Below are 16,948 nucleotides of genomic sequence, written 5' to 3'. Positions count from 1 at the left end.
CATCTGGAAACCTTTATATACCTTTCAGCATTCATTGTGCCTTCCAAAACATGCAAGCTGCCCATATCGCATGCACTTATGCACCCCCATACCATCAGAGATTTTGAACTGAACGCTGATAATAAGCTGGAAGGTCTCCCTCATCTTTAGCCAGAAGGACACGGCATCCAAGATTTCCAACAAGAATGTCAAATTTGGACACTTTTCCACTCTGAAACAGTCCATTTTAAGTGAGCGCTTCTGGACCATATTCACATATGGCTTCCTTTTTGCATGATAGAGCTTTAGTTGGCATCTGCAGATGGCACGGCGGATTGTGTTTACCGAGAGTGGTTTCTGTAAGTGTTCCTGGGCCCATTTAGTAATTGACACAATCATGCTGATGAGTGATGCAGTGTCGTCTGAGGGCATCCAATAAAGGTCTTTGGCCTCGTCCCTTATGCACACAGATTTCTCCAGCTTCTCTGAATCTTTTGATGATGTTATGCACTGTAGATGATGATATATGCAAAGCCTTTGCAATTTCATGTTGAGGAACATTGTTTTTAAAGTATTCCACAATCTTTTTACACACTCTTTCACAGCTCTTCCCATCCTTTCATCTGAGAGATTCTGCCTCTCTAAGACATCCCTTTTATAGCTAATCATGTTAAAAACATGATATCAATTAACTCAATTAGTTGCTATACGTTCTCCCAGCTGCATCTTTTCCAAATTTCTTGCTTTTTCAGCCATTTGTTGCCCCCGTGCCAACTTTTTTGAGACCTGTAGCAGGCATCAAATTTGAAATGAGCACATTTAGTGGATAAAAGTGTAAAATTTAAACATTTATCTATATTCTATTGTGAATACATATTGGCTCATGTGATTTGAAAGTCTTTTAGTTTTCATTTTATTCAAACGTAAAAAATGTCCCAATTTGGGCCAGTATTTGGGTTGTACTTGAGCCTCAGAGCGTGCAGACAAAACTCAATAAATTCTGTCATGTTATCATGGTTTCAGAGAGAGATGTCTGCTGTTTGGGAACAAGTCGTGCAAGACAGTTCTGAGAGGTAATAATTATACCAAACCACTTTGATGACATACTTTGCTCAGGCATTTCAGAATGACCAAAACAGCATTTCAGATTCTGTGCAGCGAGAACGGTCCACTGGTTGGTCCAGTTATGCCATTGTGGTGAGAAATCAAGTCCCCCCTGGAATCAGGTCTCCCGAGTAATCCCATTTGTTCAACTGACTTTTAATGGGTAGTATTTTAGCACCTGATTATAATTCCTGCAACATGTTATGATTTATATAGTTTATAATGCATTTCAATGACCATTAAATTACATGGTTTCATAAACTAGTATATAACTGAAGCTATAGGTTGTGAAATCAAGCATTTCTTGTTCTTACTGTTTTTTAGTTAGCTTATGTACTAGCATAGCATACATTTACCTGATTAACCTGCTAGCTTAGCTTTTCACTTCCAATATCTGTTCCAGTTTGTTTTATTATGCAATACATAGCCATTAATTTTATATTTTAAGCATGTTGTGCTTACAATAACAACTTTTGATCAGGTATTACCAATTGGGTACTAAAGGAGACCCGATTTCTGGGGGGGACTCGATTTCTCATGACACCGTCCCATCACAAAGTGACTTTTTTGATGCGCATCGAGGAATTTCTTAGGTCTACGCTAAATGTGTTTCCATCATAGTTTTCTTGCCAGATCAAAAATGCATCCAACTCAATTTAGCGCATTTGAGTTTATGCACATTTTTTGGAATTTATGCGCATCTCGCCATATCCATCCAGCGTTTATTTATTTATTTTTTTATGCGATATCCCAAAATCTGCATTAAAATAGGTGGATGGAAACAGAAGACTGGAGTAATGATGCTGAAAATTCAGCATTGGAACACAGGTGTGAATTACATTTTAAAATATATTCAAAGAGACAAACAGTTGTTTAAAATTGTAATAATATTCTATAATATTACTGTTTTTACTGTAGTTACTGTTTTACAGAAGTGACTTCTTTCCAAAAAAAAAAAAAAAAAAAAACGGACCCCAAACTTTTGAGCAGTAGTCAAAAACCTGTTCTTTTAATCTTTGTTACCGTGAAAAGTGCAGGAAGGTTGTTGAGTTTTTCGATCTCTTTCGGCATGCCTGTGCTGTCCCACCGCACCAGGAAGTTTTCACTGATAGGACAAGACCAAATGTGTCACGAAAACATTTACTAACCAAACTAGGCCTGTGCCTTTATATGACAAGCTTAAAGGGGTCATACTGAACATTTCTATCACTTTTTTGCGGTCCACTTATAATGATAAATGTCAATTTAATATTCACAACCATTTTCCATCCTCATCAAAAATCCACTGGTTTTAGAATGGGCCACTTTTCAAGTTTGGCTTTAATAAACAGTTTTAGTGGACTTGAGTTCTTGTCCAGTATGTTAAATTCTCACTTTTAACTAGTCTTTTAACTTATCATGCATATTACTAGTATATTGGCTGTTTATTAGTACTTACAGAGCACATATCAATGCTTTAATCCTACCCAATACCTAAACTTAAACACTTCAAAAACTACCTTTTAATTAGCAGCAAATTAGGAGTTAATTGAGAAAATATTTGTAGTTAATAGTGAATACATGTTCCCTATACTGAAGTGTTACCGTTTTCATAATAAATTATACCCTTTTAATTCAAAATGTCAAGGACAATTTTATGATTCATGACACAAGCTCTTACATATAAAGGCTACAAGACAGAAAAGAAAATATAGAACTGAGAGCAAAGAAGCACATTGACTAGGTGTTTATATATCTTTTGAAAAACTATTTTGTTGACTTGTAAAGAACAGAGGAGTTTTCAGTCTCTCTCTTACATAAAGCAACTTAAAATAAAATAACATGCTGAAATAAAATAACATTCATTGTCCAGTTCGTGCCATAATATTTTCATCTCAGAAACTGACACAAGCACACTAGCTGTTCATTGTGCAATATACTGGTGTACTTCAGCTTTTAAAGAAGTAAAACTTAGCCAAGCATTTACATATTTCAAACAGGAGTCCATATGCAGCAGACATTCTACACTTTTGCCCTTCTGCTTTTTAAAAAGCAACACATAGAACAAAAGGAAGAGACAGACTCACCTAATAAATTCAGACTTGTCTGGATCATATAATGACATGAAGAGTTCTGCGTCCTCGCCGATGTTGCATACAAAGTTTTTGAGATTCATTAGGAGGCTGTATGTGTGCACGCCGCTGAACAGGGCCTGACGCCGTTTCTCCATGTTCTGAAGACGCATCTACCGGTAAAGAACAGAGAAACTTCAGTAATGGAGACAGAAGTAGTGGACATTTTTAACTGAAGTTATGTAACAACAGCAGAGCATGGCGCTAGCAATGCTAAGGTCATGGGTTTGATTCCCAGGGAATGCATGAGCTGATAAAATGTATACTTGAACGCAATGGATAAAAGCATCTGTCAAATGCATAAATTGTAAAATTTGACAATTTAAATGTAACCTTCAAAGACGCCTGAGATGAATGCCTTTCTTACTTAGAATTTTTTGTCTTGTTTCTAGTCCAAATATCTAAAAATTCTTAAAATCAAGAAGCATTTTCTAGACAAGTAAAAATAATTGTCTTGTTTTCAGAAAGAATAAGTCAAAATGAAGTGAGTTTTTGCTTAAAACAAGCAAAATACACTAGAAAAATTACTGTAAAAATGTACACAGTAAAATCATTTGAATGTTGATTAGGGAGGATTATTTATTATCAAGAAACATACAAAAAAACGCTCATGCAAAGAACAAAAATACCTTTTTGACACACTTTTCAGTTGTAGGTAAATTAATTAATTTCGTTATTATTATTTATTTGAGATATATATAACCAGATAACCAGCTGAAAAAATGTATACAGATTTTTTTGCTAACAGTATATACATATATATATAGAGAGAGAGAGAGAGAGAGAGAGAGAGATACACACACAACCGTTCAAAAGTTTGGAATCGGTACGATTTTTTTTTTTTTTTTTTTAAATAAATTTTGTCTGCTCACCAAGGCTGCATTTATTTAATTAAAAATACAGTAAAAACAGTAATATTGTGAAATATTGTTACAATTTAAAATAACTGTTTTCTGTTTGAATATATTTTATAAAGTAATTTATTCTTGTGATCAAAACAGAATTTTCAGCATCATTACTCCAGTCTTCAGTGTCACATGATCCTTCAGAAATCATTCTAATATGCTGATCTGCTGCTCAAGAAACATTTCTGATTATTATCAATGTTGAAAACAGTTGTGTACTTTTTTTTTCAGGATACCTTGATGAATAGAAAGTTCATTTATCTGAAATACAAAGCTTCTGTAGCATTATACACCACCGTTCAAAAGTTTGGGGTCAGTGAGAATATTTATTTTTATTTTTTTGAAAAGAAATTAAAGAAATGAATACTTTTATTCAGCAAGGATGCATTAAATCAATCAAAAGTGGCAGTAAAGACATTTATAATGTTACAAAAGATTAGATTTCAGATAAACACTGTTCTTTTGAACTTTCTATTCATCAAATAATCCTGAAAAAAAATATTGTACACAATTTTTTTTTACAATTGTAAACAATAAATGTTTCTTGCGCAACAGATCAGCATAATAGAATGATTTCTGAAGGATCATGTGACTCTGAAGACTGGAGTAACGATGCTGAAAATTCAGCTTTGATCACAGGAATAAATTACATTCAAACAGAAAACAGTTCTTTTAAACTCTAATAATATTTCACAATATTACTATTAGTTGTTTTTTTATTATTATTAAAAAAATAAAAAAAATAAATGCAGCCTTGGTGAGCAGACAAAACTTTTAAAAACATTAAAAATCTACTCCAAACTTTTGAACAGTAGTGGGTTTTTTTTTTTTTTAGCTTTTTTTGCTTCAAAGAGGATTAATAAAAATTTCCACCTCCTTGTGCAATAAAAGGTTACCAGATGTTTAGCCTATTTATATGTCAAATCATAACATCAGAATAACCAATCAGTGTATCAGTTTTTTCCTTAGCAGTCCATTCGTATCCTTCCTAATTAGATTCAGAGAGCTATTCATGTGAATTTACATTGCAATTCAAACCATGCATAATATAGATAACAGCCAACTATTTTAAGTAGCCTACTCATCAAATCCAATTTGGCAATAGTCAGGAGCTAATTCTGGACCCAGGGTTCAACATGCAACTACAAAGAAAATATTTTCCTAGTACCAGCGTATATATTATACCAATTTGATACTAAACAGAGCAAAAACAAGTGTTTTACCTTCTCCTCCTGTATCCTCTCATCAATACTGAGGGATGCTGACTCATGAGCCCTGAACAGACTGACAGTGCTGGTGCATTCGGGGTCTAATGTGTTTCCGGCTTCATCACGAACCACTAAATCAAGACCCAGAATCCTGTGCAACAGCCACAGTCATATTTTAGCACACATCCTAACTGTATTATCATCATCAATTATAAAGATTTATACTAAAGAATTCCATCAACTTAACTTGGTTCATAATTCAATATTTATGCTTGAGGATATCAGCAAATAACATATTCACACATTCAAGCCTCTCAGATGAAAAGTTATCAAAATATTTGTTTGGTGAAACGACATGAGGTTCGGGAAGCTATATCACACCTGTTCCCATAGTCGATTTTCGCTGTGACTTTCTTCCTCAGCTCCACAAGGTCGTCGTTGGGAAGCGTGCCGGACACAATCTGCGAGCGGTACTCGATCAGACTGTAGGCCATCTGCTGAACGTTCCGGAACAGCGTGGTCTTGTTGCTCTGATATGTAGACAAACAGGTGATTAAAAATGATATCACAGCTTACAAAACACCATGGATGGGATTTGTCTTTGTTGAACAAACACATCGTGGGAAGCTCTGTGTTGAGCTGAAACGGACCTTGAGTTCAATTCAAACAAAACGCAAATGGGTTCACGTACCACGTAAAGCTTGTGCCATATTTGTGTCCATTCTCGTAGAGTGGTGCCAATTTCGTGGACCAAGGGCAAATCTGTAGGTACGACAGTCTCTTGTTTCCTGTACATCAACAGAAGGTTAGTGGAAAAACGTGATCCAGTCAGGTTCTCAGAGAATCAAATAAAATGTATTTTGCAGTTATTTAAACATGAGAGACCATGGGCCTATTTTAACCATCTATACACACCGATGAAGCATAACATTATGACCACCTTCCTAATATTCTGTTGGTCCACATTTACTGCTAAAACAGTCCTGAGCCGTCGAGGCATGGACTCCTCTAGACCCCTGAAGGTGTGCTGTGGGATCTGACACCAAGATGTTAGCAGCAGATCCTTTAAGTCCTGTAAGTTACGAGGTGGAGCCTCCATGGATTGGACTTATTTGTTCAGTACATTCCACAGATGCTCGATTGGATTGAGGTCTGGGAAATTCGGAGGCCAAATCAACACCTCAAACTCGTTGTTGTGCTCCTCAAACCATTCCTGAACCATTTTTGCTTTGTGGCAGGACGCATTATCCTGCTGAAAGAGACCACAGCCACCAGGGAATACCGTTTCCATGAAAAGGTGTGCATGGTCTGCAGCAATGCAGCTCCATACGCAACAAACTGTGATGCACTGTGTATTCTGACACCTTTCTATCAGAACCAGCTTTAACTTCTGGAGCAGTTTGAGCTACAGGAGCTCATCTGTTGGATCGGACCACACGGGCCAGCCTTCGAGAGAATTGAGCCCTTGTTGAGAATTGAGGAAAAACTAAACACTTACTTAGAAGATTGTTAAATTTGGTCCAAAACAGTCAGCATTTGTGTCAGCAATGCAGCAGTGACCATGTTGTGTGACTTTGGCATGCTGGGAGATTCAGACTATATTATCTTGCCAAATGTGTTGCTATGACACATTCCAGAGCATTTTAACCCATATTTATGAATCATGCATATTTAACTGCTTTGAGCAAGTGTTACAATCTCTGAGAGTATACGAGAAAACTACAAGCCTGCGGTAGATGACTGGAACTGTAGACTTTTCTGACAGCACATGTTTAATTAAGTGATAGACATTTTGTCATTAATGAATTATAGAGCATAATTAACAAATGATCTGCCTCTTACCCCGTTCCCTCAACTTTGGCTTCTTTCAGATGAATATAGTTGGCAGGGAAAATGCCCTTTGAAATAAGACAAAGAAGCATTTGTGAGAACCCACGCAATTCATTCCGCCTGCTGCAGAATGTCAGGTAATGATTAGATTGTCATTTTATCAGTAGGATGATAATTATCCCAACACCTTTTGTGATTTCTGTCGTAGTGTGTATCCTCGGTACCACCCTGGGAGAAGGAGAGAGAAAAAATGAACAGATCTTTGAAACAGATGATGCCACATGGCAGATGCTGGTCTATATTATTTATATAACAGAATGCGGCAGATGTTCTGTTCGTTCAGAGTTAGCAATATCACTAGCGAATATATTAAAACTAGGGTAGGTCTAAATAACAAAATAAGGTTTTCTATTCTTGTATCAATACAATGTCAACATTGCAACACTACAATGTCATAATTACCAGTGGGAAATTCTCTATCGTCTTTAAAGTGTTAGTTCACCCAAAAATGAAAATTCTGTCATTAATTACTCACCCTCATGTCGTTCCACACCTGTAAGATGAACGAAGGTCTTATGGGTGTGGACCGACACGAGGGTGAGTAATTAATGACAGACTTTTCATTTTTGGGTGAACTAACACTTTAAAGCTCAGCTTTCTGATTTGGGGTAGCGCAAATTAAATAATAATGGTGGAAGCTTATTGGTTTCAGTAATATAATAAAGTTTTCATTGTGAAGGTTGACTTGACAATTTAGTTTGAATGCATTTTGTGTGCTGTTGAAGAAGAATATCTAAAAAGCTTGCCAGAAAATACTTATTTAGCCAGTTTACATGGAAACAGACTTGTACTAAATTTCCTATCATTCTTTGTTGCAGTACAAGAATGCTAAAATACACAGATAAAGCATCAATTGTGTGCATAATGCACAATCATTTGGCACATATTCAAAATGATATTCATTTTGTGCTAAAAAGTTTCCTGTCTTTTTCAGAAAGTGAAAACATAGAGAAAACTGAAATTGGCCATTTCAACCAGGCAAAAATCACTTGAATTGACATCACAATTTTAACTTCCAAGCTTAAAGGTTTAAGTCCTTCACATGTGAGTTATTTTAAATTGTAATAATATTTTACAATATTGCAGTATTATATCAAAAACCTGCATGACAACACAAAAGAAGATATTTTGAAGAACATTGGGGTCCAAACATAATTGGACCCCGTTGACTTTCACTGTATGGACATTTTTTTTTAAATGTCTTTTATGTTCCACAAGAAGAAAAAAAAAGAAAAAAAAGAAAGTCTTGCATATTTGCAACAACATGCGGGTGAGTAAATTCTGAGAGAGTAGAAAATGATCATGGAAAAAAACTTTTTTTAACATTACAAATGGACTTATCTCAAATAAACTGCTACAAAGTGTAAAATATGATCCTTTTAAATCCTCTGAGCAAATACGGTATGCCGTGTGTGTGTTGCAGGCCATGAGTGCGTTCATTCAAACATCTCTCAAAGCATCAACAGAATTGGGATACCCTAGATTATGTGTTCAGTGCAAGTGCGAACACGCTATCAGAAAGTGTAGGAGGACGTGTCACGACACGCTGGAACTCAACACTCACCTTCAAACGTCTCAAGTATGTGTACCGTGTCCCCCACCTGAAGACTCAACTCTGGCTCTCCTTTGGCATCATAGTTATAGATAGCTGAAATTTAGACAAAAGGGTGTCAGAGACTGCAGAGAGCAAAAAACAAAACAAAAAAAACAACAAGGCTGCTGTCTGTCCTGTGAAAGAGGGAAAAATGACAGCGCACCAACTGTTGCACAAGTTCTTAAGTGGAAAGTTCTCAAGTTCTGCAGGGAAACAGCCACTTGACATGTCTGACGTCTATCAGCATGACTCACAACAGCCAAATGCAACACAAACTCCCAGTGAGATTACAGCAAAAAGTGATTTTTAGAAGATAATGTGAGTTTATTTTGTTCCTAAAAACATGACAACATGATGCAAGGACATTGCTTTGCAGTGATAGGGTGTTCTGGGAGGTTATATTTGTCAAACGAGTCCACATCAAGTCTCTATAATATAATAAAGACAACTTTAAAGGAATAGTTCACTAAAATAAATTAAAATAATCCCATAATTCACTCACCCTCAAGCCATCCTAGGTGTATATGACTTTCTTCTCTACTCTTTCGGAGTTATAAAATATGAAAAAAAAAATATCCATGCTCTTCCAAATCTTTATAATGGGAGTGAATGGTACCTTTTTTAAAAAAAAACAACAACATATGGCTCCAAGGGGTTAATAAAGGTCTTCTGAAGTGAAGCAATGGGTTTTTATAAGAAAAATATCCATATTTATAACTTTATAAACTATAAATTTAAGGCTTTTGTTAACCCCCTGAAGTCGCATGGATTACTTTTCAATGGATGGATGTGCTTTTTTGGCTTTAAAGGAACACTCCACTCATTTTCCAGCTCCCCTAGAGTTAAACAGTTGAGTTTTACCGTTTCCGAATCCATTCAGCCGATCTCCAGTTCTGGCGGTACCACTTTTAGCATAGCTTAGCATAGTTCATTGAATCTGATTAGACCGTTAGCATCGCGCTTAAAAATGACCAAAGAGTTTTGATATTTTTCCTATTTAAAACTTGACTCTTCTGTAGTTAAATCGTGTACTAAGACCGATGGAAAATAAAAAGTTGCGATTTTCTAGGCTGATATGGCTAGGAACTATACTCTCATTCAGGCGTAATAATCAAGGAACTTTGCTGCCGTTCCATGGCTGCAGCAGTGCAATGATATTACGCAGCGCCCGTGAGCCCCTGCTTGCGCAGGGAACGTGCCTTGCAACCATGGAGACGCTGCGTAATATCATTGCGCCTGCTGCAGCCATGGAACGGCAGCAAAGTTTCTTGATTATTACGCTGAAAACCGCTTAAAATACTCTGTCATTTTTGGTCATACTGATAGGAGTAATACATCATTCGAAACTAAAGGGTCTTTTTGTGTAAACTCTCGGTCTCTGTGAACCTGAGCGCGTCAAAAAATAAACCAAAACTCAGTGTATACTTGCCTCACAGACATGAGAAATATATCTATAGAAAGTTTCTAAATGTCAAGCGATTGTCAAGTGGAAAACAAATATTCTCGGATTATGTAATCCGTATGAAACGTGCATATAGGCACGTCCACTACTGTGAAGATGACGAGTCGGCATCGTCGACTTGGAAAACATCAATAAATTATACAAATGTTTAGACAGTCTCCTGGCTGTTTTTTCATGACACATTAATAATCATTACTTTTGCTGGTGCTCTTGAGCATTGATTAGGCAATTATGTATTGTATACAGATAATTAAAGGCTCATTCTTATTATTTATATGGCTTATTAATATACACATGTGATTAGTCAACTTATCGCTTAAATGAATGACTAAATGACTAAACTAAACTATATAGGGATGCACTGATATGAAGATTTTTGGCCAATATCGATAACCGATAATTCTTCATATTTGAAAGCAGATAACCGATATATTGGCCGATAAATCTAAATCAAAATAAATTTATATAATTTTTGAGAACCTGGTTACAAAAAAAAAAAATCTCACCATTAAAAGCCATGTTCAAAGCACACAATTATAGTGTTCTTATCATAATATTATATAGACTGTATTTTCCTTTTTGAAGTAATTTCAATAATATTCAAGCATTTCAAAACCAATTAAGTGTCTCAGTAAAAGGAAATAATCCATTATTGATCGGCTTTAATATATCAGCCTGATAATGAAAACATTACAAAATTAACATCTATCGGCCGATACCGATATGGTGTGCATCCCTAAGACTATATAATAAAAAAATAACTTTCTTTTATTCCTTGTGCTCTTAATGACATTCTGTATGTTGGTAATTTATTAACTCACTTATTATTGCATGCAATTTATTATGTTTTGATGACGATCCTGTCTTGATAAACCTAAAATAAAGCTTAACCTCAAAAGATACAGTTTGGGTCTTTCAGAGTCAGCGATAGTAATAATGATGCTTGCCTTAGCAAAAAAAACATACTGTTTATCCACTAACCCATTTCACCATGCTGTAGGGTATACAACAGACGACAAGAGAGTTTGTGATGTACTAGGATGCAATATTGGCTTGCACAAAAGGCATCTGAAATGTTGGGCACTGCACAAGTGCCGATTCGTGGAATGTGCACACGCTAAGAGGGGCTGAGTGCTGTTCTCATACTAGTAGTAACATTTTTGAGCTGTTGAACTGCAGATGAACCTGAGAGTTCATGTCTGCACTATACAAAGCCTGAGTTTTCCCTCCCTGTTGAATGCTGAAGGACACTTGGTGGGAGTGCAAGATTTCCTTGTGCCATGCATCTGCCTCCACACACTGCTTTCCATCTGCTGAATACCCACAAGAATGAGAGTATGTGCATACAAAACTAAATCTATGAAAAGTTAAGCACACTAACACAATTCTGTTTGCATCACTAAATCGTTATTTTCCTGTTTATCACTGTAAAGCTGCTTTGAACCAATCTGTATTGTATAAGTGCTATATAAATAAAGAGTCATGACAAAGTAATCACTGAAACATGATTGGCTGATACTAGGGGTGGGCAATAAAACAGTTTGCCAACCGATTTACCCAAACTGTCCAGTATCATAGCTCAATGGTGCAAAACAGTAGGGCTACACAATATATCAGGACGATATCAGCAGATATTCTTTTTATAAGAATGTCTGCTGATATCTTATATATATATATATATATTCACACGGATTAGGCATAACATTATGCACACCTTCCTTTGAGGAATTTGGAGGCTAAATCAACACCTCAAACTCGTTGTTGTGCTCCTCAAACCATTCCTGAACAATTTTTGCTTTGTGTCAGGAGCATTATCCTGCTGAAAGAGGCCACAGCCACCAGGAAATACTGTTTCCATGAAAGGGTGTACATGGTCTGCAACAATGCTTAGGTAGGTGGTGCGTGTCAAAGTAACATCCACATGGATGGCAGGACCCAAGGTTTCCCAGCAGAACATTGCCCAAAGCATCACACTGCCTCTGCCGGCTTGCCTTCTTCCCATAGTGCATCCTGGTGCCGTGTGTTCCCCAGGTTAGCGACGCACCCGGCCATCCACGTGATGTGATTCATCAGACCAGGCCACCTTCTTCCATTGCTCCGTGGTCCAGTTCTGATGCTCACTGTTGGCTCTTTCGTCGGTGGACAGGGGTCAGCATGGGCTCCCTGACTGGTCTGCAGCTATGCAAATCCATACTTAAACTGTGATGCACTGTGTATTCTGACACCTTTCTATCAGAACCAGCATGAACTTCTTGAGAAATTTGAGCTACAGGAGCTCTTTGGATTGGACCACACGGGCCAGCCTTCGTTCCCCACATGCATCAATGAGTCTCGGCCGCCCATGACACTGTCACCAGTTCACCACAGTTCCTTCCTTGGACCATTTTGATAGATAATGAATGGACAGAGATTGTTTTGGCTTTACAGCAGCTCTAGGAAAATGTTATTATTGAGCTGAAGTAGGTTTTTGATTGAATCAGAAGCTTAAATGACACATTTTTAACTGAAAACAAAAGACTTTTAATGCGTTCTTGCTGTTCATTTACGTGTTCAGTCTTTAGTCAAACTCGCTCAAATCCTTACGCTTGCCCATTTTTCCTGCTTCTAACACATCAACTATGAGGACAAAATGTTCACTTGCTGCCTAATATATCCACCCACTAACTGGTGTTCTGAAAAATCATGAGAATTATAAATTCAGTCCAGTGTGCATATAGCGTTGACAGACATACACAAACGTTCATAAGTTTGGGATCATGTTTTTAAACAAATCAATACATTTATTCAGCAAGGATGCAATAAATTGATCAAAAGTGACTAAAGTGATTCATAATGTTATAAAATATTTCAAATAAATTCAGTTCTTTCTATTCATCAAAGAATCCAGAAAAAATATGTATCTCTGTATATATGTTTTGCTTAAATCTCCCACTCGTAGCTGATGCATTAAACAATAAAAAGATAAACTACAGCTAAAAAAGAACGGTATTTTTCAATGCAGCACTATCTACAGCGCGCTGACACTCAGCCCAAGTGAAAATGGCTCAGGCCTTGTTCAGGCATGCACATTGTTCAGTTCAAATAAAGAATCATAGATAAACCGAAAAGCTTGAGGCTACCTTTCACAACATGCTTCCACTAGCGCACTGCAGATCTCAAACACACTCAACCGATAAATCTGTCCGCTTCTTTTCCACGGCAAAGAAGTATAAAGCAACTTCTTTCGGTTTAATCTACGGCTGAGTTTGTATAGAACAAGTTCATTACAATCTGACATACTGTTCTTTGCACTATGAAGAAGAAAATAAATGTGCTACCATATATCATATCTTCCGCAACTCGAAAAATCAGCCTATAAACTCCGGTCTGGTTTGCTCAGATTAATCATTTATAATACAGGTGCGTGAAACTTCCCGTCCACACCCAAACAAATCTAGAACTCAAAGAGGAGTGTCAAACACAATGGAGAATTTCACCACCCCAGGCTACATTTACAAAGACAAAAATACCATTTAATCCATATTAAGACCTTTTATCACTTAAAAAAGCTGTCTCGGTCTAGGCATCACAGACAATGCTTCAGTTCACACACTAGGCACAATTTGAGCGTGTGATTTGTTGTCTGGGCCAAATGGGCCATAGAGGTGTCACAGTGCTGAGGCCTGGTGCATGCTGGGATGTGGGCTGTGCTAACAGGATCCATTCTGACCAGTCTTTGTGTAGGCTTGTCTATGACATCACTGACAAGCAAGTCACACACCAGCATACTGCCACTTGTCATTTTGCCATAAGCATTTATTATGCGCTTTGTGCCATGATGAACCGAGCGATTTCAGAGAGCAGATGTGTGATGGTGCTTTACAAGGGCAGTGAAACTAATGCATTGTGAAGTCATGGTGCAAAAACAGCTCGAATGTGTGTGACTAGAAGAGATATTTTCTGTTTAAGGACTACAACAAAAAGCTGGATGGAACTACAACGAGCTTCTTCCTGGGTTAGTGACATCACAAACCCTAAAATTTACATAAACCCCACACCCGAGAACACACAACAAAGGGGTGAGGCCATGTTGGGCTGCTTCAGAGAAGAGGAAGAGTTGTTGTAGTAGAGTGTTGTTATCATGCCATCATTTTACACCGGACCGCTTCACAAACGAGGGTCAATTCAACACAAAAGATGAACATGACGACACATGCTAGTGGATGAGTTGAATCAACTCAACAACTACATCAATTTATCCACTAACCATTCAGAAACGTCCAGTTTCATTCTAAAAGTTGTAACTTCTTCCTGAGTCTCTCCATCAGTGTCGACTCCGGTTTGAACAATGTAAGGCTGAACACCGTTACTGACAATCCTCATTTTGGCTGCGTGAGATTCTCCAGCACAAGCTGTTAAAGCTCCGCCCTCTTCTGGAAAGGGGTGGGAGCAGCAGCTCATTTGCATTTAAAGGGACACTCACACAAACGGTGTGTTTTTGTTCACTTGCGGTGGTAGCCGGGCGAAAAATCCTCCTATTACCCACGGCACAAAAATGGTCTACTACATGTGACAAACAACTAATGTGTGATTTTTAACAGTATTTTTATTTATTGAAATTAATTTTAATTACATAGCATACTATTACATTTAATTACATACTAATTATGCATTATTATGCATTGTAAATTATGCAAAATTACAGCATTTAAATGGTTCACCTTTTCCTATGTTCTCCTTGCTGTCATATAGTGTCTCTCTCAGTGAATGGGACACAGATTTTACTAGTAAAATTTATAAAATTAATAATGTGTGTCAAATAATGTTCTTAGTCTTTTCTTCCTGTGGGGGAGACTACAATAATTTACTATGAATTAAATGGAAATCAAATTAAATACAATTTATTGTGTAACCAAAATACCAATAATGCCCAAAAGAAAAAGAAAAAGAAAAAAAACTTAGCGTGTGACTTTTAATTATAAACAAGCCGAAATACACAGGTACTCTTATTTTGAAATGTCTGTACTATTGCAGGCTGTTCCTTCAGATTCTTACAATCATCTAAAACATTTTATATAAAGGCCATAAAGTAGACATTGTAATAATTCATCAACTTGAGTTCATTAGCAATCGCTTGGCATAAATCTGCGCTTTTCATTGATTGAGAATAACTTAGAAGCAGACCGAAGCACTGTTGCGCGAGCTTGTAGAACGCACAACAGCGCCCCCTTGTGACTTTGCAAAATGCAGCTCCTGTGGGAATGTTAGCGGGAATAAACAGTTCTGATGCACACGTAACGAGCAGGTATGAAACGACTAGTTTATCGATCGCAGATGGTTTCATTATCTTGCGCGGATATAAAAGTATAAGAGGATAAAAATAATAAAAGCAAAAATGTGTCTCCAAATATACTTGGGCGGCCGTTATTATACGTGGGCGGCCCGCCCAAGTAAAGTCTATGTGTGGGAAGCACTGGGGGTATTTTGAGCTGAAACTTCACAGACACATTTTGGGGACACCAGAGACTTATATTACATCTTATAGAAGGGGCACAATAGGTCCCCTTTAACAAATCCTCACCAGATGCAAAAAGCACCTTTAATTCAAATTCCTTGAGTGTATGTCAAAATCCTCGGGCAGGAAAACAGGCCAAGACTGCTTGATGTCTGACCAAAAGATTACATATCCCTTAAGAACGTTCCACCACAACAATCGTTCCTGTGTGTGTTAAACTGGCCAGCTGACCGCTCTTGGCATAAATATTAAGTACAGTATTGCACCAGAGGAATAGAATAAATACATGCAAAATAAAACAACCAGGGTCAGAAATGAACCAGCACTGAAGGGGAAAAGGTCAACAAAAGTGGTCCAAATATTAAAATGAGCTCTAAATATGAGATCTAACATGTACAGTATGTCATAATATTATAATCTAGGCCTGTATAGTGAAAGTTTTATATGGGTTTAGTGCCTCTGCAGAACATTTTAAGAAATCGCACTGACCCTACACTATTGAACAGTGGGTTTTTTTTTGTAAATTATGAGAATCATAAACTCCAGTCCATGTCCAAATATTGCACATTCAGATTCAAACCATTATCAAACATATAGTTTTATACATTGACTGTTCCAATAAATAAATGACACAATTTATATTATATATATATATATTAGTGCTGTCAAATCGATTAATCGTGATTAATCGCATCTAACATAAAAGTATATTTATATATACACATACAAACAAATAAATATCATATATTTAGACTTTATATGTTAATGCAATTAAAAGTGATTAATCGATTTGACAGCACTATATTTATAAAATTAAAGAGAGATAAAGAAAGAGTGCTTAAATCTCTCACCTCTATCTGGTGCATTAAACATTAAATATTACATTTATTCCCTCTGCAAACACGGCAGCTATCAGATTTGTTCTTAATTACTGTTTCAGAGGCAAGTGTTGTTGAATGTGTAGATAATATAAACTGCATTTTTGTAGTGGAAAGCACTAAACGTGAAGAAAACAGAGACTGGACAATTACATGAAGCCTTTACTGTTTATAATATCATGTGCACTTTAAGTCAATTTAATTGTCCTGAGAATTTAAGTCATTTCAAATGAAGCATGTGATATGAATTGGATGATTGGAAAAATAAATGCAACTCCATAAAGATGCATCTCAAAAATAAAGGGTGGTTTCAGCTAAAAATT

The 16,948-nt window shown here is 36.7% G+C and overlaps 1 protein-coding gene across 1 annotated transcript in view; it reads right to left on the bottom strand.

Moving 5' to 3' along the window:
• The window catches only part of dock5 (dedicator of cytokinesis 5), an 81,892-nt gene that overhangs the window by 64,146 nt on the left and 798 nt on the right, over positions 1–16,948 (bottom strand). The window contains exons 2-9 of the mRNA XM_067394338.1: positions 8,762–8,845; positions 7,325–7,365; positions 7,150–7,205; positions 5,999–6,095; positions 5,689–5,837; positions 5,323–5,458; positions 3,150–3,307; positions 2,107–2,188 (exon numbers count right to left, since the gene is read on the bottom strand). Of these exons, the coding sequence (XP_067250439.1) occupies positions 2,107–2,188; positions 3,150–3,307; positions 5,323–5,458; positions 5,689–5,837; positions 5,999–6,095; positions 7,150–7,205; positions 7,325–7,365; positions 8,762–8,845 (803 nt within the window). The remainder of the gene's footprint in view (positions 1–2,106; positions 2,189–3,149; positions 3,308–5,322; positions 5,459–5,688; positions 5,838–5,998; positions 6,096–7,149; positions 7,206–7,324; positions 7,366–8,761; positions 8,846–16,948) is intronic.

This window comes from Chanodichthys erythropterus, chromosome 9 (assembly GCF_024489055.1).
Source record: "Chanodichthys erythropterus isolate Z2021 chromosome 9, ASM2448905v1, whole genome shotgun sequence".
Classification (NCBI taxonomy): domain Eukaryota; kingdom Metazoa; phylum Chordata; class Actinopteri; order Cypriniformes; family Xenocyprididae; genus Chanodichthys; species Chanodichthys erythropterus.
Note: the sequence above shows the minus strand (reverse complement) of the source record. Positions and strands in the feature narration are given on the sequence as shown.